The 25,567-nt window shown below is 37.3% G+C and overlaps 1 protein-coding gene across 1 annotated transcript in view; it reads right to left on the minus strand.

The window, feature by feature from the left end:
* The window catches only part of CCDC148 (coiled-coil domain containing 148), a 205,252-nt gene that overhangs the window by 74,102 nt on the left and 105,583 nt on the right, over positions 1 to 25,567 (minus strand). The window contains exon 11 of the mRNA XM_044242110.1: positions 7,665 to 7,805. Within this exon, the coding sequence (XP_044098045.1) occupies positions 7,665 to 7,805 (141 nt within the window). The remainder of the gene's footprint in view (positions 1 to 7,664; positions 7,806 to 25,567) is intronic.

Raw genomic sequence — 25,567 nt, forward strand, 5'->3', positions numbered from 1 at the left:
TACCTTTATGTCACCTGTTCATTAATATACTGATAGCTGGCTCTACATTCAGTCTCATATTAGAATGTTAGAATCAGTTAATAAGCTTACGTTAATGTTCATTTCTAAATTTTAATAACAAAATAAGGAACGTTATGAACATTTTAAAATTACATGATCTTTGATTTCTTTTGGATAATTAAACTTCCCACATTACATTAATTTCTTTATTTAAATAATATTATTCAGAGGCCTAATATTAAAAATTTAGAAAATAAACTCTGAACCCCAGTTTCTTTGGAGTCAGTTTTACATAAAATATATATTAACTATGTCCTCCTTCTGATGATTATAATACCCTGATAGTTATTTTACTCACTAGGTTTTATAGCTCCCCAGTTGGGATATTTCATCAGATTCCCAAATAAAAAGACCAATAATTAAAAATAAACACCTCCTCAAATGTTTACTGCAACTTCACACTTTTAGGAATTAGTAATTGAGAGAACCACAAATTGGACCTCAGCCAGATGGAAAACACTTTGGCTTTAGTAGCAGTTCCTTTAAGAGGATGTTTGCAAGTGAGAGGTTTAGGTGGGTGTATATTAGAGCAGACATCAAACTGGAGTTCAGAGAGTTTCAAAGACATATTTTCAAGGTCCAAGGCATCAATCAGAGTTTTTATATTCCATATTCTCCATTTATGAAAATGCAAAAAAGTGCTTTACGCAGATTTAGATCACCTGAAAGCCACTGCATTACTGTGTTGCTGAGTGCTGCCATAGTGTTTTTGTAAGTTCACAGTTCAGTTGGTCCGCAGTGATACATTACAAAATTTACAGTATTTATATCTTAAGTCATTTTAGTTCTATGTGGGATCCAGTTAGATCACTAGCTCTCTTTTGCACACACACACACACTCCTTTAATCAGTCAGGGGATGTTTTCCAGGCAGTGCTCTCATCTTAAACATCCTTTTTCCCACTACCTAACTCCTTAAATCTATATCCCCCACCCTCTGGAATAGCAAAGCTTGCACTGGAAATAAAAGGTAATCAGCCATAGGCATTTGAAGGAAACTGCACAGGACAGTTCTATATTCTGCAGTTCCTGCAGTGCACAAGTGCATACAGTAGCAATTAAAAGCCTAAACAAAAAGAAAAAATTAATAGAGACTTGATGAAGTCTTACTGGAGTCAGTCAGGGCAAAATGTTCATATGCTAAGGCCTGAACTTTGATCAATGGTAGCAAAACTAATAACTTTTATTGGCATCAGAGGATTCATACTAGGAAGTAATCAGACTAGCATGGACCTTCATGTGATGACAGATACCCAAAGTATGCTTTGCTGATACAGAACCAGGAAATAAGAGAAGAGGAGGTCTAGGCATAAAAGAAGGCAAAGGCACCATCCTAAACTCCCTAAGCAATCAGTACCCAGTGAGAGAGGCAGGAAAGTCACACTGTTCTTACGTGTGTGTGTGTATGTACCTACACAAATATACCCATTTGTAAATACTGTGTATATATGCATATATATTTAATTTACTATTCGTAGTCATGCTTAATTTAACTAATTGCAAACTATATATATTTCACTCCACTTTGTATTTTTGATTTTTCTCTGTTAACCCTTTTGCTTACTCATAAAGTTTGAAAATAAAAGAAACCCTTCTGTATTATTAGTTAGAGCTTATACTAACCTAATCAAGAATTGTGTATTATGTTTGTGATGAAACAGGTAAACACATTCCTTTAAAAAGATACCAAAGTGGTGGCTGGGTGGCTCAGTTGGTTAGCTGTCCAACTCTTGCTCTCAGCTCCAGTCTTCATCTTATGGTCATGGTTTCAAACCTAACACTGGGCTCCACAATGGGTGCGGAGCCTATTTAAAATAAATGATAGATAGATAGATAGATAGATAGATGGATATCAGAAAAGGGGCAACTTCTGTTTGAGTAGGGTGACCTCTTGCAATTTCATGAAGGACTGGGTATAATGTGTGTCACATTAAAGACACTTGGTAATACTTAATGAATAAATGAATAATACATGGATGAATGATAATCCTAAATAGGACTTTTAGTGACCCCTTTGAATTTATATATAATCTACTGTCAGTATATCTTACTGGAAGGTGATACAACCATTCTATGTATAAGGTGGTGAAAAGTAAAGCAAAGATTTTCCTGAGCCTGGATGGGTGGGTTGGTCCAGTGGTAGAAGTATTAGGAATGCCAACTTCCTAAGTAGTTTTATCAGCCTGCTTCCTGCCAAGAGAATTTTGGGAAGTCCAGGAGCCTCCTTTCATTTCATACTCGCTCTGTCCCTTTCAGTCAAGCTGGCAGTGTTTCTGAAAAATTGTCACAAGAATCAAGTGAGCCTTTGCAAATTTTATGAGGATTCACTCCATTAGACAAAAGTCACACACCCACAGGTCTTTTTGAGATAATCCTTTCTCTCTCTCTTGGTTTTCTATTGAGATGGCTGATAGAAATTGCCCTTAAACTTCCCAGAGGCTTTCTAGTTTGAGATCTAAGAGAAACACCCTTAATCTCCTAGAAGGGTCTTTTATATGACTGAATACTCTGACCCTGTGATCTTTTCAACGCTGTAACAGGATTGTATATTCACATTTTCAGCCTTTTCTCTATGGCATGATGGTGGCAATAATCTCTTAACTCTGGAGTCTTTTGCCATTTACATAGATTGAGAATTTTCCCAAAGCATCAAATCCCTCCTTGTTACTGTAAGCAGCAAAAAATCCTAGTGACACCTTCAACATTTCAGAAATCCTCTTTGCTCATCACATATGAAGTTCATTACTTGGGAATGTTTTCCACCTAACTGCAGTGCAGAATTAATTCCTTAGGCTTCTTGTCACCACATAACAGTGATCCTTTCTCCAGTTTTGAAGAACATGTTTGTCACTTCCTTCTGAGACTCAGAGCCACATCTTTACTAAATCAGTTCAAGGCATTCTAGACTTTTTTCTGTCATGTTCCTAAAATTCTTCCTACTTCTTCCCACTTCCTAATTCCATTCCACATTTTCAGGTATTTGTTATGGCAACAATTTACTTCTAGATACCAAAAACTGTGCTAGTTTTTTAACTGCTGTGTAACACTTACCAAAAATTTAGCAGCTTAGACCAAACTTACTTATGAACTCAGACTCCTTTAACTCAGAAGTCCAGCATGGTGTCCCTGAACTCTTTGCCCATGATATCAGAAGAACGAAATCAAGGTGCTGAAAAAACTGAGTTCTCGCCTGGGAGCTTCAGAGGAAAATATGTTTCTAAGCTCATTCTTGGTTTTGGCAGAATTCAGTTCCTCATAGTTGTAGGACTATAGGTTACAGGTTCCCATTTCCCTTCTGGCTGTCAGCCAGGGCCACTTTCCACTGCTAGAGTTTACCCACATTCCTTGCCATGTGACCTCCTCAATCTTCAAGCCAAAATATTTAGTCATGTTCTTTTCATGCTTTAAATCTCTGATGACCCCTCTTGTGACAAGCCAAAGAAAAGTCTGTACTTTTAAAGAGCTCATGTGACTAGATCAAGTCCTTCTGGGTAATCTCCCTTTCCCAAGGTTGTCTGTGCCATATAACATAATCTAAGCCATGGAAGTTATAATCCTGGTGATTATAAAGGATGTGTATCCCAGGAGGGCAGGAAATCTTGGAGCCTATCTTAGAAGCCCGCTTATCACAGGTGTGATTCATTGGCCCCTTTCAGTTCCAACAATCCTGAAGTAGAGTTTATAGGAAATTTATTTTTTATCATTCTTCAGTGTCTATCTACCCACCCCACTACTCTTAGCTCTTTAGGTCAGTATATTATTAGATTAAGAAACAATGGGGAGGGGATTTCATGATAAATTGTTCTCATAAGAATGCACAGATTCCCACACTGAGAGAATAGCTTTGATATGAATTGAGAAGACACCCTCCAAAGAGCAGAGCTTCTTAAATCTTCTAGGAAGCGGTACTGGCCTAGCTCTCTAGCCTGCATTCTGTTGATGATAACCTGCCCTTTTTTATTTTAGACTGTTTTTGCTGTCTCCTGGTTTTCTGTAGGATGAATGTAATTTTGAGTATTTGCCGAATCACCTGAGGTCAAGGGGAACCACATAAGTGTCAAGGTTCTACTGATGCCTGGGTCTATTGATATTTACTGATATAATGTCCCTTGAGGCTGAGAAATCACAAAATGATAGATTTCTCCCCAGAAACATCTCAGAGGTAAAGCTGAAGGTCACATGGCTGGTGGGCCATGGCTGTTGAAGTTATTCTGATTTTCCTGATAATGCTTCCCATCCTTCAGCAGTACAATGTGGGGGCTTCAGTGCTGGATTAGGAACCAGTAAAATTGGGAGAGAAATGTAACATGCTAGAGCAAGGAAGGAATCTGTCTCCTTTTAATATAAGCCTTGCTTGAAATCTCTATTTTTGCAGTGAGGCTGAAACTATTCTTGCTTTGATCCCATAGAACTCCAGGCATGAAACAGTAAAAAACCTCCTAAAACGCTGTGATGCAGAGTAGTTTTTATGTTATTCAAGCCATCCAAAATGCTACATCTAGTGAAAGGGTGGTACTGGGGCCAATATTACATATCAGGCATTTTAAGGTTCACCTAGCTCAGTAATTTTGTTTCTTACAATATCTCCTAGGGATAGTTTATGGAAAGACATTATTCTTTGATTTTTATCATGACAATAATTTCAAAAGTGAAGAGATGTTTCTGAAATATTACCATTATCACCTAACAGCCTAGGAATAACAAGTTACTTTGAGTCTTGAGATAAAACTATGAAAACTGGGTATCCTATATTCAACTCAAGTTTTAAAGCACAGAAGAAAAAGTAATCTAATAATTTAAAGGTCGATTTGAAAAGATTTGGGCATCTACCAGGATTAACTTTGGAATACAAATTAAAAATGTTATTCCAACAAAAAGACAGTGTCATTTCCTAAAAGACAAGTTGCTGAGAAGCAGAATTAGGAAAAAAGACGATCTGTTATTCAGAAATCCTCAGGTGGGGTATTATACATGGAATAGTTTTTCTACCTCTATGGCTGCTAGCTTATGAGCAGAGAAATCCAAGCAGGTGAAACAGTAGATGAGGAAAACCAGAGCACCAGCTAACAAAGCAATCGGTCTCAAGTCAGGGGGAGCTGCTGATTTGAGAAACTATAGGAGGGTTTCTGCCAAAATAGTAAAGAACTAAAATTTGTCTCTAGCATAGAAAACAGAACAAAGAGAGTCTGGATTCATAGTATATATAAAGGCAGCCAGAACTTTGGTCAGTTTGTCTGAGCAGACATAGAAATCTCCTTTCCTACTTTAAACACATAGAAATTTTGGACAAACTATAACACAACTGCACACAAACACACACAAATGCCCCAGTGCTGAAGATAAAGATGGAACTCAAAGTCAGAGCAGTAAGAGGGGGCCAGAGTCAAAGGGCTCTTGTACAGAACTGGGCCTGAGACAGGCCTGAGGAGCTGGTGGCTGGGTCTTTAACAGTAGCTATGAGACTTTCGTGCATGGGAGCTGGAATCATGCCTCTTAAGAAGAGCACTAAGTCCTGTAGGACTTGTCCATGCACACAATGAGACTCAGACACACCAAGACCACTCCGCAGAAAAGTGATAAGGGGGCTAACTTTCTGGTTAGGATCAGAGAAGGAGAAGGGTCATCAGAGGAAGCCAGGCTGGTGCTGTGCATGAGTGCTAAGTTAGCACTGTCTGCGATCTCACAGCACAGATCCCAGTCTCACACAATACATGCACGAGTCCAGGGCCAGTAAAAGGTACATGGTCCTAAGCAGAAGTGATCAAGAACTCTAAAGATGCTCTCACTATCAGGTCATGGTTCCTAAAGGAAAGCACAGTTTACAAAGGAGAAAAGTTTAATAACTTTGATTACTTGATCATTTTAAATTTCCATTGAACCGTAGACACTATAGATCAAATTTAAAGGCAGATGACCAATGAAAGAAAATATAACTGACAAAAAGAAATAATATCAGAATTTATAAATAACTTCTACAGATTAATAAAGAAAAACAAACAAAAAGTACTAATAAGCAATTTACAGAGGAAGAAAATGGCCCAATAAACATGAGGAAATTTTTCAATTTCACGTTTGAAGATTGAAGGAGAACCTGACTTAAAATACTGACATACTGTTCACATTCATCCGATTGGCGAAAGTCAAAAAGAAGATTTATATTATCTTATAAACTAAAAGAAACTTTATAAAATTAAAAGCATACAAATCCTACCACACAGTAATTCTCCTCCTTGGTGTACCGTGGAGAGAGCTGTGCACACACAACCCAGTCGACCTGTACAAGGTGGCTATGCCAGCATGGTTGCAAGAACGAAACTTCAGAACCATAAATGTCAACCACTAAGAGAAGGCATGAAAGGCAGCTTTGTTCTCTGTTGAAACAGTATATCACAGTGGAAAGGGGTGAACTCCATCTCTGTTTATTAATATAGCTGTATCTCAAAAGTTAAGGTTAAATGAAGAAGTACATGCCACAGAATGATACAGTCCCAAAGTATTCAGGAAAAAATGTAAAAGTCACAAATTACATATTAAAAGATGTTAAAAGCAGGGTTCCTGGGTGGCTCAGTCGGTAAAGTGTCTGCCTTCTGCTCAGGTCATGATTCCAGCCCCACATCAGGCTTCCTGCTCAGCAGGGAGCCTGCTTTTCCCTCTCCCTCTGTCACTCCTCCCCCTGCTTGTGCTCTCTCGCTCTGTCAAGTCAATATATAAAATCTTAAAAAAAAAAATGTTAAAAGCAATTGATGGCCTGTAAAGATAGGAATAAAATTTATGATCGAGACTGACTTTGAGGAGGTAAGAAGGAAAATGGTACTGAGTACATCCTCAAGAGAGGACTTCAACTTTACCTGTAAAATAAAATAAATCTATAAAAGAATAAAAAACCTTAAACAGTTCCAGTGCTAGGCGATGAGTACTAATGTGTTTGTTTACACCACAAAAATTGTTAAAATAAACAAAAACATCTAAATAAATACCCCAGATACATGTTTAAAATCCCATTTCAAATTCACTTTTTTCCTTCCATGGAATATCAGCAATCATTTTGAAGCTGTTAATAAGTGTTGTGATTAATTTTTTGCAAACTGGGAAGCAAATGTTTGCTCAAAAGTAGAGCGATGAATTTGTGTCAGCAAATGAAAGACAAACAATCTAACAAATAATAAGTCAGGAAGTAAATTCTTTAAAGGGCTTTCTGGTGTGCCATAAGCTGCTCTGACCTTGGTACGATGTATTTTGCCAGCAAAGACCTCTTTTGACAGTTGGTTGCTACACTGCAGTCAACCAAAATGTTACCCTGGTATCCTCTTGTCTTTGCATGTTCCTACTTAGAACAAGACTTAACAAGTCATAAACCCTGACTTTTCATTCCCTACGGCCTTTCTTCTAACCACAAGTACCTGTGCTCATGCAGGTTAATAAAGTGGATTCTCCTCCATATCCACAAATTTTGAAGCTTAAATGAACTGAAGCAAGACTCTACTAGAACCTTATGAATCTTTCTAAGAACTGTCTATGATGATTCCATGTCAAACATTAAGATCAATCAAAACTCAGACAACTAAACATTCATTCACGCATTTGCAGAAATAGCAGATTTCATACTTTCTTTTTCTTCTCTGCTCTTTGTAACAATTCCTTCTCCTTCCAAAGTTTCTCTTTCTCCTTCTCCATTTCTCTTCTTCTGGCAGAAATTTCCATTTCCAATCGTGCTACCTCTTCCTGGTGGGCTCGCCATTGAAGAACCTGAAATAAATGGAAATTCATTCCAATAACTATACCCAGTCAAGTGATTTTACAGAGGTTTTATAAGACTGTGTTCTATATCAAGCAGGTGTCAAAGCTTTTCCAAATACACATTAAAATTCTGTGTGTGACGTGTGCATGATGTGTATGTAAGATTGTGTGTGTGTGTGTGTGTGTGCAAGTGTGTGTAAGTGTTAAAAGAGAAAGCAACTTTAAAATCATCTCATTCAGGGATTCTTCACTTAGATTCATGGACTGAGATCCTAAAGGGTCTGTGAATTGACTTCAAAGAATCTATGAATTCTCAAAAATAGTACGTATAAATTTCTCTATTTTTGCACAGGTTTGTTTTTCTGAAACGACAGTTCAAGTTTCTAATCGGTTTTCAAAAATTCTCAAATGAGGGACGCCTGGGTGGCGCAGTTAGTTGGACGACTGCCTTCGGCTCAGGGCGTGATCCTGGAGTCCCGGGATCGAGTCCCACATCAGGCTCCCAGCTCCATGGGGAGTCTGCTTCGCTCTCTGACCTTCTCCTCGCTCATGCTCTGTCTCACTGTCTCTCTCTCCCAAATAAAAAAAAAAAAAAAAAAAATTCTCAAATGATCCTATGATCCTAAAAGTTTAAGAACCACTGATAGATTTCATCCTTATTTTATAAGTGAGGAAAATTAGTCTGTTTGAAGATGAAAAAAAATTTTAAGACATTTAAAAGAACTTTCTGGGTATTGATTGATATTATTGGTAGAAGCATACTTAGTACTGCACTTCTAAAGGACACTGGACAATATGTAAATAAGTATGTATCACAATATAAAATATGCATAGCCTTTGACCCACAACCACATTTTTGGGAAGTTACTCAAAGAAGACAATCAGTTGGATAAGCGCACAAAAATGTATCCACAGGAGTGTTCCCTGTGGTGCTGCTTAAGCAGAAAAATTGGAAAGAGTCTAATTGATTCCATGTCAAACACCAAGATCAATCAAAACTCAGACAACTAAACATTCATTCACGCATTCACAGCAACAGGATGTCTGGCAACAGATGTCTTAAATTAATTCTGACACATCATCCAATGACCACCATTGAAAAAGAATGGTCTATACCTATATTCATTGACATAATAATGTCCACAACATATTATTAGATGCAAAAAGCAGGTGCAAAACTACATTAATATTATGATCTCAACATAAAATAACATCTATGTATTGCTATATACTTTACTCTTAGGATCCCCTTTGCTGCATCCCAAAGATTTTGAACAACTGTGTTTTCATTTTTGTTTGTTCCAATGAATTTTTAAAATTCTTCTTTAATTTCCTGGTTGGTCCATTCATTCTTTAGTAGGATGCTCTTTAGCCTCCATGCATTTGAGTTCCTTCCAACTTTCTCTTGTAGTTGAGTTCTAGTTTCAAAGCACTGTGGTCTTAAATATGCAGGGAATGATCCCAATCTTTGGTACTGGTTGAGACCTGACTTGTGACCCAGGAGAATCTGGAGAATGTTCCATGTGCACTAGAGAATAATGTGTATTCTGTTGTTTGGGATGGAATGTTCTGAATATATTTGTGATGTCCATCTGGTCCAGTATGTCATGTAAAGTCTTTATTCCTTGTTGATCCTTTGCTTAGATGATCTGCCCATTTCAGTGAGGAGGGTGTTAAATCTCCTACATTATTGTATTATTGTTGTTGTGTTCTTTGATTTTGTTATTAATTGGTTTATATAATTAGTTGCTCCCATATTAGGAGTATAGATATTTACAATTGTTTGATCTTCTTGTTGTACAGATCCTTTAACTAGGCTATAGTGTCCTTCCTCATCTCTTTTTATAGTTTTTGGTTTAAAAATCTAATTTATCTGATATAAGGATAGTCACCCCAGCTTTCTTTTGATGTCCATTATCATGGTAAATGATTTTCTAACCCCTCACTATAAATCTGGAGGTGTCTAAAATCAGTCCCTTGTAGACAGCATATATATGGGTCTTCTTTTTTTAATCCATTCGGATACCCTGTGTCTTTTGATTGGGGCATTTAGCCCGTTTGCATTCAGGGTAATTACTGGAAGATGAATTTAGTGCCATTGTATTGCCTGTAAGGTGAATATTACTGTATATTGTCTCTGTTCCTTTCTGGTATATGTTACTTTTAGGCCCTGTCTTCGCTTAGAGGACCCCTTTTGTTATTTCCTGTAGGGCTGGTTTGGTGTTTCCAAATTCTTTTAGTTTTTGTTTGTCCTGGAAGATTTTTATCTCTCCTTCTATTTTCAATGACATCCTAGCTGGATATAGTATGCTTGGCTGCATATTTTTCTCACTTAGTGCTCTAAATATATCATGCCAGTCCTTTCTGTCCTGCCAGGTCTCTGTGGATAGGTCTCTGTGGATAGGTCTCCTGCCAATCTAATATTTCTGCAGTTGTGGGTTACAGACCTCTTGTCCCAAGCTACTTTCAGGATTTTCTCTTTGTCTCTGAGACTTGTAAGTTTTACTATTAGATGACAGGGTGTGGACCTATTTTTATTGATTTTGAGGGGGGTTCTCTGTGCCCCTTGGATTTTGATGCCTGTTTCCCTCCCCAAATTAGGGAAGTTCTCCACTATAATCTGCTACACTATACCTTCTGCCCCCCTCTCTCTTTCTTCTTCTTCTGGGATCCCAATTATTCTAATATTGTTTCATCTTATGGTATCACTTATCTCTCAAATTCTCCCCTCATGATCCAGCAGTTGTTTCTCTCTTTTTTTCAGCTTCTTTATTCTCCACCATGTGGTTTTCTGTATCACTAACTCTCTCTTCTGCTTCATTTATCTGAGCAGTAACAATTCTTGATTGCATCTCATTAACAGCTTTTTTTATTTCAACTTGGTTAGATTTTAGTTCTTTCATTTCTCCAGAAAGGGATTCTCCAGTATCTTCTATGCTTTTTCAAGCCCAGCTAGCATCTTTATAATCATCATTCTGATCTCTAATTCTGATGGCTTCCTAATGTCTGTATTGATTAGGTCCCTAGTTGTCAGTATTGCCTCTTGTTCTTTTTTTGAGGTGAGTTTTTCTGCTTTGTCATTTTGTCCAGAGCAAAATAGATGAATGAGACAACAAAACACTAAAAGGGTAACAAAGGCCCCAGTAAAATATACACTAAACAAATCAGAAGAGACCCAAAACTAGGAGGAAAAGAAAGGAAAAATATATATATATATGCCCAGGCTGGCAAATAGAACAGAGCCATACACTTGATTTGGGGTGTACTTTGGTCTGTTAGAAAAAACTGCCTCCCAAAATTTTAAAGAAAGAAAAACATATATATACAAAAACAAGGGTAAATTTGATGAAGTGATAGAATAAGACTATAAAAATGAAAATTTAGAAAGATTTTAAAAAGGGAATTGATAAGATAATAAGTTGGTTGATAAAAGAAAGAAAAAATTTTAACAAAAAAAAAGGAGAGAATGTGATCAGATGGGAGACTAAAACAAAGCCATACACTAGATTCAGGATATATTTTGTCTATTAGAAGAAACTATGCCCAAAATTTTTAAAAAAAGAAAAGCTTATATATACAAAAAATAAGGTTAAATACAATGAAGGGATAGAATATGACTATAAAAATGAAAATTAAAAAGATTTTAAAAAAGGTATTGATAAGATGTTGGTTAAAATAGCAAAGAGAAGGGCACCTGGGTGGCTCAGTTGGTTAAGTGACTGCCTTTGGCTCAGGTCATGATCCTGGAGTCCCATGATCAAGCCCTGCATGAGGCTCCCTGCTTGGCAGGGAGTCTGCTTCTCCCTCTGACCTCTCCCGTCTCATGCTGTCTGTCTTTCTCTCTCTCAAATAAATAAATAAATAAATAAAATATTTTTAAAAATATAACAAAGAGGAAAAGATTTTAAATATAGAAAAACAAATCATCAAGAAAATTTTAAAAATTTAACTTTGAAAAATGAAAGAATCATGGGGAAAAAGCCATGAATTCTATGTGCTGTATTTTCCTAGCACTGGGAGTTCTACAGTTCTCATTGGTAAGGAAACTTGGTCCTGGCTAGATGTTCTTGCTGATCTTCTGGGGGAGGGGCCTGTTGCAGTGATTCTCAAATGTCTTTGCCCAAGGCAGAATTGAACCACCCTTGCCAGGGACCAGGCTAATTAATCTGCTTAGTTTTGGTCTCAGTAGCTTTTGTTCCCTGAATGCTTTCCATACAGCTTTGGAGGACAAGAATGAAGAAGGTTGTCTCCCAATCTCTGACCCCAGAGGAGCTGAGAGTTCGGGGCCCCCCTCTTCAGTGACTCCTCAGAGAACAGCAGTCAATCATGCTTCTCTCTCTGGTCTCGGGCTGCACTCTGAACTCACCTGGCTTGTGACTGAGCATTTCTATCTCTGGCACATGGCCCATTTGGAGTCTCCAAACCTAGCAGATTCTTAGAGCATGCTCCTGTGCCACTCCAGAGCTGCTGCTTGTTGGGTCTCTGCTTGAAGAGTAGTGGCCAACTGTCCCGGAGATCACGGTTTACGGCAACCCTGAGCTGAGAGCCCACTCCTCAGTTTCATCTCTGCAGCCAACTTCCCCACTCTGATACCTGGGAGTTCTGCCACACTCAGGCACCCCTGGTCTTTCTGTGACTCTGAGGATCTTGAGACCACACTGCAAGGATTCCACTCACCTGCTTAGCCACTGGAGTGATGTCCCTCCATGGAGCAGACTCCTAAAAGTTCTGATTTTGTGCTCTGCTGCCCAATAATTTGCCGGGAGCTGACCCCACCTCCTGTAGTCTATTGTCCCATATATCATCTCAGATTCACTTCTCTGCAAGTCCTGCCTTCCAGAAAATGGTCTCTTTTCTGTCTACAGAATTGCTGCTATTCTTTTTTTTGATCTCCTGTTGAGTTTGTAGGTATTCAGAATGGTTTGTTAACTCTCTAGCTGAATTTCTGGGACCAGAGGAAATTTAGGTCTCCTACTCCTCTGCCCTCTTGCTCTTCCCCTACTCATCTCTATATCTATACCTAGAAAAAGACTTGGAGATTTACCAAAATAATGGTACTGGTTATCTCTGAATAGTATCATTTCATGAAACTCAAAAAATTTATTCTTTAAGCCTTTCTGTGCTGAATGACATTTTTACAATAAATGTGTCATTCTTTGTAGGCAGCAAACCAATGAAACTAACAAAATAGAAACAAACATTTACATGTTCTACATACACTAAGAAAATTAAGAAAGCAGAAAGAAGGAAGATGAGGATGCAGAATTCTTTTCAGAAAAGAAAGGAACTAGCATTTCCAAATTAATACTTCATATCTTGTGTTTGATATAAGGATGACTCATTATGGTAATACATAAAATGAGAATAGAACAAATAAAATGTCCTAAAATATAATGAATTAAAGTGACTAAATAGTTAAGCTCTTTGTGCACTTTCACTGTTCTAAGTTTGTTTTCTAAAAATATACTTTGTCTTATTTACCAAAACAACCAAGGAGGGGTGACTGGGTGGCTCATTTGGTTAAGTGCCCAACTCTGGATTTCGGTTCAGGTCAGTCTCATTGTTGTGAGGTGGAGCCTGGGGCAAGGTTGGGGGGAAGTCCATGCTCAGTAGGGAGTCTGCTTTTCTCCCCCACCCCTGGCTCCTTCTCTTCCTCACATGTGCTATCTCTCTAACATAAATAAATAGATCCCCCCACTCCCCAAAACAAGGAAATTCAGACTCTTGGCACCTAGGTTTCCCCATCTGCTGCTTGCCCTAGTCCTTATATTTACCATCTCTTTTGGAAGCCCATTCCTAGGATAAGATCACATGTCTTCTGTCCTGATCTCCCACTCCCAAACCATTCCTTCCTGTAAGCCATCTTCCATCTGTAACATACTGTATTAAAATCAAGTGTCTTGTCAAATGTGGCTAGTGATGGTGGTATATCATGTTGACCCTGCTGACCATCTCTTCCCAATTAAAGTTCTTTCCTTCATGACCCACAACAATGTTATCTCTGCTTCTCCACTAATGTATACTACTCTCTTCTTTGTTCTGTCCATCCTCCACTCTCAACTCAACTCTCCTACTACCTTTTTTTTTTTTGAGAAAGCTAGAGAGCATGAGTGGTGGTGGTGGTGGGTGATGGCGGAGGGAGAGAATCTCAAGCAGACTCCATGCTGAGAACATGGGGCTTAATCTCATGACCCCAAGATCATGACCTGAGTCAAAATCATGAGTCCAGCGCTTCACAGACTGAGCCACCCAGGTGCTCCTATTGTTAGTCTCTTTCTATGAACTCAGCCTCCCTATGCTTGTTATGTGTGTCTCCTATGAGTTAACCTATCACTTCTGGTTGTGTATGACTAAAGTGCACAATATCAGCTTTGTCTTTTTGTCTGCAACTCTATCCTAACAAACATTTAAGGTCTTTACTATTTGCACGTGTACTCAAAACACAATATTTTCAAAATTAAACTGAACATCTTTAACTTTGCCACCCTCACAAGCCCTGTGAAACTGCCTCTTTTTTCAAATATCCTGGTTTGTTCTGTGGAACCACAAGTATCGCTATAGTTTGTATTTTTTACTACTGTGTACACCTATCGAAACAATTAATTCTTTACATTTTACATGTGATTTGGGCAATCTTATATTTCTTAAGATCAGATGAGTTTTACTTACGACAAATCAATTTCTAAAGTACTGAATTTTTCTGGGCCACTTCGCTGTAGTTTCTTTGTTCAACCAAAGTCTATGCCAAATATATTGAGAAAAATGCCAGATTTCATGGGGTGATGCCAATTTATCCCAGTAGGACCTAAGTAATTTATTTTTCTTATTCAAAATCAATGCTTCGTTTTAATTTAACTAATGTGTAATCTCTACATAGATTTTTTTCTTCCTGTGCCTTTCCATATGTGACCATTCTTGTTCTTAGCCTTATGGTTTGGTCCAAACTGCTCTCCCATCTGAAACACCCTCCATTTCCCCCTACTTCATTAAATGCTTCTTGGCCCAGTACATGTTCCACTTCTTCCATGAAATATTCTTCAACCCATAATCGTTTCTCTTTTTTTATTTCACTTACCATACCATAGGTGTTCTCTAATCATTTTGAGCATAATGTTTGATTTTTATCTACAGAAGGGTCTATGATACATATGTATTTTGTCTTCCTCTTATACCGTCTAGCAAAGTACTAGCACATCATAGATGCCCAGTAATTACCTTCTATGTAATTTACCAAAACAAACATTTTTAGGCAAAACCTAATAAATGAAGAAGAAATAAATGTATTAGAATATACCATTTTGTAAAAGCTAATGAAATCATAAATCCTTGTTTATGATCATCAATGACTATTAAATACTTCATGTTAATAGCAGATGGGAAACTTTATAATAGAAGAATCGGGCTGGTAACAGCTGAACACACTGAACAATGTTAACATCACAGAGAAACAAGCAGATATTTTGGTCTCCTGATGGAAATATACAACATTCCTTGAAGTATTTTTGCCAAAAAATAGAAATGAATATCATCAACTTGCTAGACCTATCTATTATGTCATGGGAAATTCAACTAATGGAGAAATAGTTACATGGGGATGTCATCAACAAAACTGAAATTTGAAAAGCATTAAAGGACCTTAACAAATTACAAGAAAAAAGGAAGGAGAACTATTGATAAAGGGATTTAAGAAATATAGTAATCAAATGTAATGTATAGATTATATTTGGTTTTGATTTGGATAAACTAAATAAAAATTATAAAACAAAAATATTGGATATTGATTAGTTGATACTTTTAAGGAAATATTGTTGAAGCTTTTAGGTATGATTATAACATAGTTCTGGTTTTTAATTTTAATTTTTTTAAAGACTTATTTATTTATTTTAGAGAGAGAGAGAGAGAAGGGAGAGGAGTAAAGGGAGAGGGCAAAGAAAAGAAGCAGACTCCTCGCTGAGCAAAGAGTCTGATGGGGGACCCAACCCCACAACCCCAGATTTCCTAAACTGAAATCAAGAGTCAGACACTCAACTGACTGAGCACCCCTAGCTATGCTTTTTAAAAGAGTCTTTCTAATTTTAGAGGTATATACTGAAATACTAACAGATCTAATGGTATGATGTCTGGGGATTTGCTCACTATTATCCAATGCTCAAGGGTATCAGTATACATAAGACCAATTTGACTAATGATTTGATAATTGTTGCCATTGAGTGATAATAGACTTGTATGTTTAAATTTTTCCAAAATTCAAAATTCTAAAAATTCTGTAAAAATAAATTCTGTAAAATAAATTCTGTAAAAATAAAGAAACCATAAAATATAATGTATGTCCAAAGAGGTTTATATAATAAAATACTGTAGTCTCAAGGTTCTCAGTAGTAAGGGAGATTTGAGGCACATTGAACTAATGAAAGGAAAGAAAAGAACTAATGAAAGGAAAGAAAAAAGGAAAGAAAAGTAGCATAAATTTAGCCTTTCTGAGTAGTAAGACTACTAGTTTTATAAATTTCAGTAGAAAGAAGCTTGGGTTTTAGAACTACTCTTCTCACCTTTTAAGATTAACATGGGAATAGGGGTGCCTCGGTGGCTCAGTGGTTTAAGGCCTCTGCCTTTGGCTCAGGTCATAATCCCAGGGTCCTGGGATTGAGTCCTATATCAGGCTCTCTGCTCCGCAGGGCCTGCTTTTCTCTCTCTCTCTCTCTCTCTCTCTGCCTGCCTCTCTGCCTACTTGTGATCTCTGTCAAATAAATAAATAAAATCTTAAAAAAAAAAAAAAAGAAGAAGACTAACCCAGGAATTATAATGTGATTATATGTGATGCGTAAGACTTAAAGAAGCCAATGCATAGGGGCACCTGGGTGGCTCAGTGGGTTAAGCCACTGCCTTCGGCTCAGGTCATGATCTCAGAGTCCTGGGGTCGAGCCCCACATCGGGCTCTCTGCTCAGCAGGGAGCCTACTTCCTCCTCTCTCTCTGCCTGCCTCTGCCTGCTTGTAATCTCCATCTGTCAAATAAATAAATAAAATCTTAAAAAAAAAAAGAAGAAGTCAATGCATAAGCAAATATCTATAATTGGAGAAGATGTCTGTTTCCAAAGGAAAGTATAGCAAAATAATAATGATAATAATAATAACAACAACAACAACCAGACCAATAAAACTGGAGCAACACACTTCATTCACCAATTTAGCCAATTTACCCCTCTTTGTATTTGCAAGTCTAAATGATGTTTCTCCTGTTCTCCAGAGAAGAAAAGATTATGGTAGTTGTTATTTTCTTAAGTTTTCTTAGCTGGTTAAGTTTATATTAAGTCCACATAAGTAAAAACTGTTTGAGAGGCTATGGTAGGTTTTGAAATGGGACAAACACACTGAAAAATCATAAAACAAACTGAAGTTCAGCAATCAAAAGCCAATGGGTTAAGATGTCAGATAACACACATATACATGAAATTCTGGGGAAAAGACTCTCAAGCAAGTCAGCATCAACCTTTAGAAACTAAATTGCTGCACCTAATATTGGAATTATGAGAATCGTTAGGGCCCCTTAGAGGTCTGCTTGAAATCAATAACCTACAATATCATCTGTAATTATAACCACACTCAAAAAAAAAAAAGGTAAAGAATAAAGGAGAGAAGGTTGTTGAAGGTAGCATTATATCCTAAGTAGTTAGAGTTGTGAGATCTTGACAAGAAACAGGCTCTGCAGTAATCGGTTTCCAGGCAGTAAGGTAAACAGGACTTTTCAGAATGCACAATGGATGCAGTGAAGAATCTGGTGGCAAACGGGTGCCATTGAAAAAAAAATCCTTATCCAATGGATTCCCAGAGGCAGTCAAGGGATTTGGATGGCTCCCATGTGGAGAGAATGACAACCAATTATGGTGTTTTTCAGATGCCCCAGAATAAGAAAGCTGGCAGGTGGGCAAAGGAATCAATATTATTACAACAAGCTAAAATATAGAAGACTCTTGAGTGAACAGTGAGCAAAAGGAAGAATAGCCCAGAAGAACATTTTAGTGGCTTGCTAATTATATAGCTTTAAACAGAGCATGTGAGCATAACTGTGCAACAATAATAACCATGAAAGAACATTACCACCGTGGCAGTCAGGTGCATGTTAGAAGGAGAGCATTATTTAGATTATTAACTACAGATTATTTTCCCAGGTCTTTAGTTAATACCTTAATATTCCTGCAAAGGTACAGTCTGAATGAAACCTTAACCCAACAAAGAACAAATGGAGTTTAAAATATGTTCATCTACTGCAAATAATAAATTAAGGGCTTAAAATGAAAATGGTTAGTAGCATTATATGTATTCCTTGCTCTTAATGTAAAAGTAAAATTGTTCAAGTGAAATTAATAAATACACATATTCTCAGAGTAAATAAACTACTAGAAAGGATGAATGGATAAAGAAGATATGGTCCATATACACAATGGAGTATTATGCCTCCATCAGAAAGGATGAATACCCAACTTTTGTATCAACTTGGATGGGACTGGAAGAGATTATGCTGAGTGAATTAATTCAAGCAGAGAGAGTCAATTATCCTATGGTTTCACTTACTTGTGGAGCATAAGGAATAACATGGAGGACATTGGAAGTTGGAGAGGAGAAGTGAGTTGGGGGAAACTGGAGGGGGAGACAAACCATGAGAGTCTGTGGACTCTGAGAAACAAACAGGGTTTTGGAGGGGAGGAGGATGGGAGGTTGGGTGACATTTCTACTTGGGAGAAATGTCATTAAATTTGGGGGGGGGAGCAGTAATACTGTACAGATCCTATTCTTACGGAGCTCTGGAATTCTGCACTGGATGACCTGATGAGCATTGTGGATTTGTCTTCTGTTGTATTTGTTCTGTTTCTGTTTGTAGATAATTCATGAAATTGCCCTCATGTCCTCTGAGAGCTGCTGGGAACTACTGAATGTTAGTCATTGTCACGTTACTCGTCATAAGGGAGGGTTCCTAAGAAGCCTTGTGTGATATAATGATTTATAAGAAATATATATATGGTCACTCAGATTCCTGAAAATGCTTCAGAGCCATAAAGGTGAAATGGCTGGTAGGTAGGTATTATGGAGGGCACGTACTGCATGGAGCACTGCATGTGGTGCATAAACAATGAATTCTGGAACACTGAAAAGAAATTTTAAAAATATAAAAAAATTTTTTAAAAGCGCACCAAAACTTCAAAGGTAATAGTGGAAATTAATATCAAGGTAACAACAGTAACACAATTTTACAGCAAAGTTGAAGGCCTTGAAAAAATTCTACAAATGGCAATGTGGTATGAAGGAAACAAAATAATGAACTGTTGGTCAGAACATCTCCTTTTTTGTCTTATCTCTGCCACTAACCAATAATATTGTTACTTTGAGCAAATGGCTAACCCAGTCTTCTTGTGTGTTAAAGGGGAGGACTGGATCAGATGACTTCATGATTTCTTTAAGTTATATTATCCTGATTCTATTTTACATATTCGTTATATGGAGAGACAGCAATATATGACACCTGCAATTTTCTTCTGCAAGCAAAATGAACTGCAATGAGAAATATCTGTATTTTATAGGCCTGTTAAATAATAATAGACAAATATTAATATAGAATTCTATCATTCATATTTATGGAAACATTGTGTCATGTGTGTTGTCTTATACAGGAAAAGTTCTATCTGACCACTACCTATAACCGGCAGCAATAAAATATTAAAAACTGCCATTTATGAGGGCTTATTGTATGCCAGTCCCATGCTTTATAAAGACACTGAACTCATGGTATGATGTAACCTTTGAAACAAGCAACTTGTCTTCTTCAGACTTCATCTGGCTAACTTCTACTTACCCTTATTCATGTCTGAGCTTAGAGATCATTTGCTCCAGGAAGCTTTCCCTAATTTACCATGTCCATGCTAGGTGTCTCTTCTCCATTTCCCTAGCACATTGTCCCACTCTTCTATTACAACATGCATTAAACCATTTACCTGTACTACCAACTTGGCTATAAACTTCTTAAGGGCAGGGACCAAATTTGTTTTATCTATAACCTCTCTATAGAGCCTATCATGGCATCTGGTACTTAAAAACAGTTCAAGAAATACTTGGGATATGCACAGATAAGGCTCTGAGACTATCCTTGGCAGTTAAATTGACATTTCCCCTTCCCCACACTGGACTGATCTTTACAAAGAAAAGGTAACCAAGCTCAACTACACAGACACACAGAAACACACCTGCCCACCACACATGCTGGACTGATCTTTAGAAAGAAAAGGCAACCATGCTCAACTCCACACACACACACACACACACACACACACACACACCCCTGCCCACACACATGCTACCGTTTTCTGACTCCCCCCACAGGAGACTTTTAATTCTTAATTTCCCCAGTCCTAGTTGTTTCCATGCCTCCACAGCTCCATCTCTGCTTGCCTGACAGGGAAAATATCCAGAAAACCTTGTCAGGATTTTCAGTGACTAATTCACATTTCTAGCAATGAGAAGTCATGTGTAAAAAAATGGTAACCTCTCTGTCTTCTCCTTCAATATTCCTATAAGTTTCTAGACTCAGTTCAGCTGAGTAAATTTCAAATTTTCACTTTATTAAATCTTAATCTAATAGTTTCATTAAGTTCTTTCCAATTGTCTTACTATTTTTCAAAATTACCTGAGCTTTTTAATCTCATGGGTTCCATTCTTGTTTAAATTTACTCATGACATATGGTACCTGTGATTTTGCGTATGTTATTAAAGCCTTCCATTCTCTCCTTGGCATTTTTACTTAGAAGAAAGACTTGTTTTTTTTTTTTTTTCTTTTGGTTTCATAACTGCCCCCTTGGTTTCTTGGGTTATTTCATAAGTGTATTCTTTATCACCTCACTTTGATAACCACTTTCCATTTTCCATGGCTTTTTATTAGTCTTTCGCAGAATCTCAAAGATTATTCACCATTATCTTTTTTTTTTTTTTAAGATTTTATTTATTTATTTATTTGAGAGAGAGAGAGACAGTGAGAGAGAGCACGAGCGAGGAGAAGGTCAGAGAGTGAAGCAGACTCCCCATGGAGCTGGGAGCCTGATGCGGGACTCGATCCCGGGACTCCAGGATCACGCCCTGAGCCGAAGGCAGTCGTCCAACCAACTGAGCCACCCAGGCGTCCCATATTCACCATTATCTTGACTGTTTCATGTCCTTTACTTTTCAAATAAAGTCTTGCAAAGTTGCATTTAATTGGGTCCTACAGGGTCTTAACTTTAGTGTAAAACAAAACTTGTGGAGAAGGAAACAAACTAAATGTCAATAAGCAGAAAACTATCAGTCAGTTTTATGTATGAAGCTGACAAAGCCAAACTGTATATTATTGTCAGAAAATGGGGCTAATAGTCAGGAAATCACTTGCCTGTTGGCTATGAGATCCAGGGAAATCAGTTCCTATTTCTGGGCCTCAAATCCTCATTGAAAAAAATGAAGACTAGTTCACTTCTTCAAAACAGTACCACAACTCATTAGTAGATAATGAAATTGATTTTGTGGATGGGAACTAGTGTTTTCTTACAAAAGAAAACAGAACAGAAAATATCAGAGTGCATTTCATATTATTATAGTAACACAGTTTCAAGAAATTTTTGTTTCCATTTGTGTGAGTGTGTGTGTGTGTGTGTGTGTGATGTAAAATACATTTCTCATTGTAGGCTATGGTCAAAGAAGCTTGAAAAATACAGTACAAAGTTCTCTATAATTCCTTCCAATGCTAAAATTCTATGACTCTGTAATATAAAGACAAGAGTTATTGTGTTGCCATCATTAAGCCACAGCCCTTATTCCTTCTGCAATCAACCCGGAAGCATAATATAGATGAGAAAACCCAGGTTTTGCAAAAATAAACCAGAGCTTGAGTCCTACTAATTTATTAATGGCATTTTCTGGAGTCCATTGCTTAACCACCTAGAACTAGACTAATGTAAAATGGGACAGCAGTGATGCATGCCTTACAGGGTTTCTGTGTAAACACCGTCAACTTGTACAAGCCAGAAACTCAAGAATCATTCTGCTTGTCCTGACACTCCATTTATAATCAATGGCTAAGTCCAGATGACTATACTTTGACTATCTCTTAGACCCCCACTCACTTCTCTCCATCTTCACAGCTCCCATCCTAATGCTACCAGCATGCATCTGGCATCCACTCTTATTTCACTCCATGCCCACATCCCCATCTCACTGCCTACATTTTCAATGGTTTCCACTGCTTCCAATAATGGACGATAAGGCCTCCAGGGTTTGGCTCTGCCTGTGTCTGCAGCCCTAACTCATAACCCCATACCACTCATAGATTCACCCTCTGTGCTCCAGGTGCACCTGTCCATCTTACAAATCCCTGAAAAGGCCACATTTCCTCAGCCATGTGGATATTGTACATGCTATTTCCTTTGCTTGGAATTCTCTTCCCTCCTTGCTTCCCCACACCTTTTCCTAATCAATACTTACTCAGTTCCAAATTTCAGTTCCAATGCTGGCACTGAAGCCTTATCCACCCACCCTACATGAGGTAAAGCTTCCTCCTTCCCAGTTGCACATTCCCATAACAATTTATTTTGCCTTCAAGATACTTCTCATAGTTTAAAATGAAATATTCAGTCTTATGATTACATGACCAGTGTCTGCTTCCCCACCAGACTGTGATCTCCACAAGGATAGGGACTGTACCTGATTGGCTCATCATTACATCCTCAGCATCTTACATACCACCTGACACCTAACAGATGCTTAATAAATAATCCTGAATGGATAATAAATGAGATAAGAAAACATAAGTGCTACACAAATGTTAACTATGTTCTTGGACTGCTGCAATTATTTTCCAGTTGACTTCTCCTGACTTCAGTGTCACTTTGATTCAACCTATTCTGTATACATTTGTCTATTACATTATTTCTTACATATTTTTGCTCAAGGTTTAATAATAGGGGCTTTGCAATGGTTATCATTTCAAGTGGCTTTTATAACTATTTATTTGGACACGACTTTATTCAAAAGGAGGATTCAATCTTTAAAGGCATATTTGGACTTAAACCCATACATATGACCTTATTTCCTGTTATTCTCCAGGGTAGACAGTCCACACCTTCTTCTTCCTCCTTTGCCTCTTTCTCTTCTCCCTACTCCTACACATTCATGCTTATCTCTGTCCCAGGCCTTTGCCTAGAAAACCCTCACTCCATTCACCTGTCCTTCAGGGTCATTCAGAGCCTCCTCCTAATTATTTTATCCAACATTTGCTATCCCATCTCTGGTCTGTATTCATGAATAGTGTCTAAAATAGACACTATCCAATCACTCTCTAGTCTGTCTAGATTTATTTTCATTTCATTTATCACTTATAAAGTATATTACCTTAAGAGTTTTCATCACAAGGAGAATTTTTTTTCCTTTCTTTTTATTGTTAGATACATTTAGATACACTGTAGACCATGAGATGATGGATATTGATTAAACCTATTGTGGTTATCACTTCACAATATATGTAAATCAAATTATCATCCTATATGCCTTAAACTTATACAGTGATATACTAATTATTTCTTAATAAAACTGAAAAAATAATATTATTAATTGATTTTATTTTCTTGTCTTTCTCACTAAACTTTAAGCTCTGGGGTAACAAGGACTTGACTTTTTTTTTAACTGCTCTAACCCCACTCCTGGAACAGCCTCACCCAAAGTAGTTTCTCTATGAATATTTCTTAGATAGATGAATGAGCGTCCAAAACTCAGATTATAAACTGTATATTTTTAAAAGATTTTATTTATTTATTTGACAGAGAGAGACACAGCAAAAGAGGGAACACAGCAGGGGGAGTGGGAGAGGGAAAAGCAAGCCTCCCACTAAGCAGGGAGCCTGGGCTCGATCCCAGGACCCCGGGATCATGACCTGAGCCGAAGGCTACTGCATAACGGCTGAGCCACCCAGGCACCCCATAAACTGTATATTTGCTTAGGCTATAAACCTCACAAAAGTAAATACAAAAAAAAAAAAAGGCAAAAATAAACAAGTGGGACTATGTCAAACTAAAGTTTCTGCACAGCAAAGGAAACCATCAACAAAACAAAAAAAGGCAATCTAACAAATGGGAGAAAATATCTGTAAATTATATATCTGATAAGAGGTTAATATCCAAAACATACAAAGAACTCACACAACTCATTAGAAAAAGAAAACAATTTTAAAATGGGCAGGATCCTGAATAGATATTTTTCCAAAGAAGACCTACAAATGGCAAACAGGTATATGAAAAAAATGATGTTCAACATCACTAATCATCAGGGAAATGCAAATCAAAACCATGATGAGATCTCACCTCACACCTGTTACATCAAAAAGACAAGAAATAATAAGCGTTCGCAAGGATATAGAGAAAAGGCGAATCCTGTGTACTATTGATGGGAATGTAAATTGGTGCAGCCACTATGAAAACAATATAAAATATTAAAAATAGAAATACCATATGATCCAGAAATTCCACCTCTGGGTATTTATTTAACAGAAATGGAATCACTATTTTGAAAATAGTGGATCTGCAACCATGTTCACTGTAGCATTATTTATAATACCCAAGACTTGGGGAAAATCTAATTGTCCATCAATGGATGAATGGATAAAGGAAATGTGTCTCATACATATACATGTGTATTTTTACATGTATATAATATATATGTATATATCATATATATTATTCAGCCATTAAAAAAAGAAGAAAAGACCTTGAGGGCATTGTGCTAAGCAAAATAAGTCAGAGATCATACACTGTATGATCTCACTTATATGTGGAATCTAAAACGAACAAAATAAACTCATAGACACAAAGAATAGATTGGTGGTTGCTAGAGGTGGAGAGGTTGAGGTAAAACAGATGAAGGGAGGCAAAAGTCACAAAGTTCCCACAGTAAGGTAAGTCAGTCCTGGGTTTGTAATAGGCAAAATGGTGACTATGGTTGTCAATAATGTATTGTATATTTGAAAGTTGCTGAGAGAGTTAGTCTTAAAAGTTGTCACCACAAGAAAAAACAAGTAATAATTCTGTGTGGTGATGGATGTTAATTAAACTTATTGTGGTAATCATTCCATGCAATATATACCTTTTCAAATCATTTTATTGTACACCTAAAACTAATACAATGTTACTTGTCAATTACATCTCATTTTCTTAAAAGATAAAAGAGGTTTTGGTTTATTAACCATTTCACATGCACATCCCACTTTCCAACTAGATTATATACCACTTATATTCTAGATCAAGGTTTATGCAGTTTTGTAATCAATAAAATCCACAACAATGCAAACTCATAGGAGATACTCTAAGAAATTTTATAAAGATATATGTGACCTTTTAAAAAAATATTTCTTTATTTATTTTTGAAAGAGTGAGAGAGAGCACTCATGTTTGTGAACGGGGGAGGGGCAGAAGGAGAGTATGTTCAAGCAGACTCCACACTGAGCATGGAGGCTGATATAGCTCAATCCCAGGACCCACAAGATTGTGACCTGAGCCAAAGCCAGAATCAGATGCTTCATCCACTGAGCTACCCAGGTGCCCACAAGATATCTGTGATCTTACAAACATCCTATAAAAGGTTGAGACAACTCTCGGCTTGGCAGTAATTGTAGTTTTGTATCAGAGATTTTCTATAAAGACACCAACCCCAGAATGGCTTCATATTTTATTCTGCAATTCTGAGCTTTCTTACTTTGGGCTATGGTTAAAAA

Source organism: Neovison vison, chromosome 3, assembly GCF_020171115.1.
Source record: "Neovison vison isolate M4711 chromosome 3, ASM_NN_V1, whole genome shotgun sequence".
NCBI lineage: Eukaryota > Metazoa > Chordata > Mammalia > Carnivora > Mustelidae > Neogale > Neogale vison.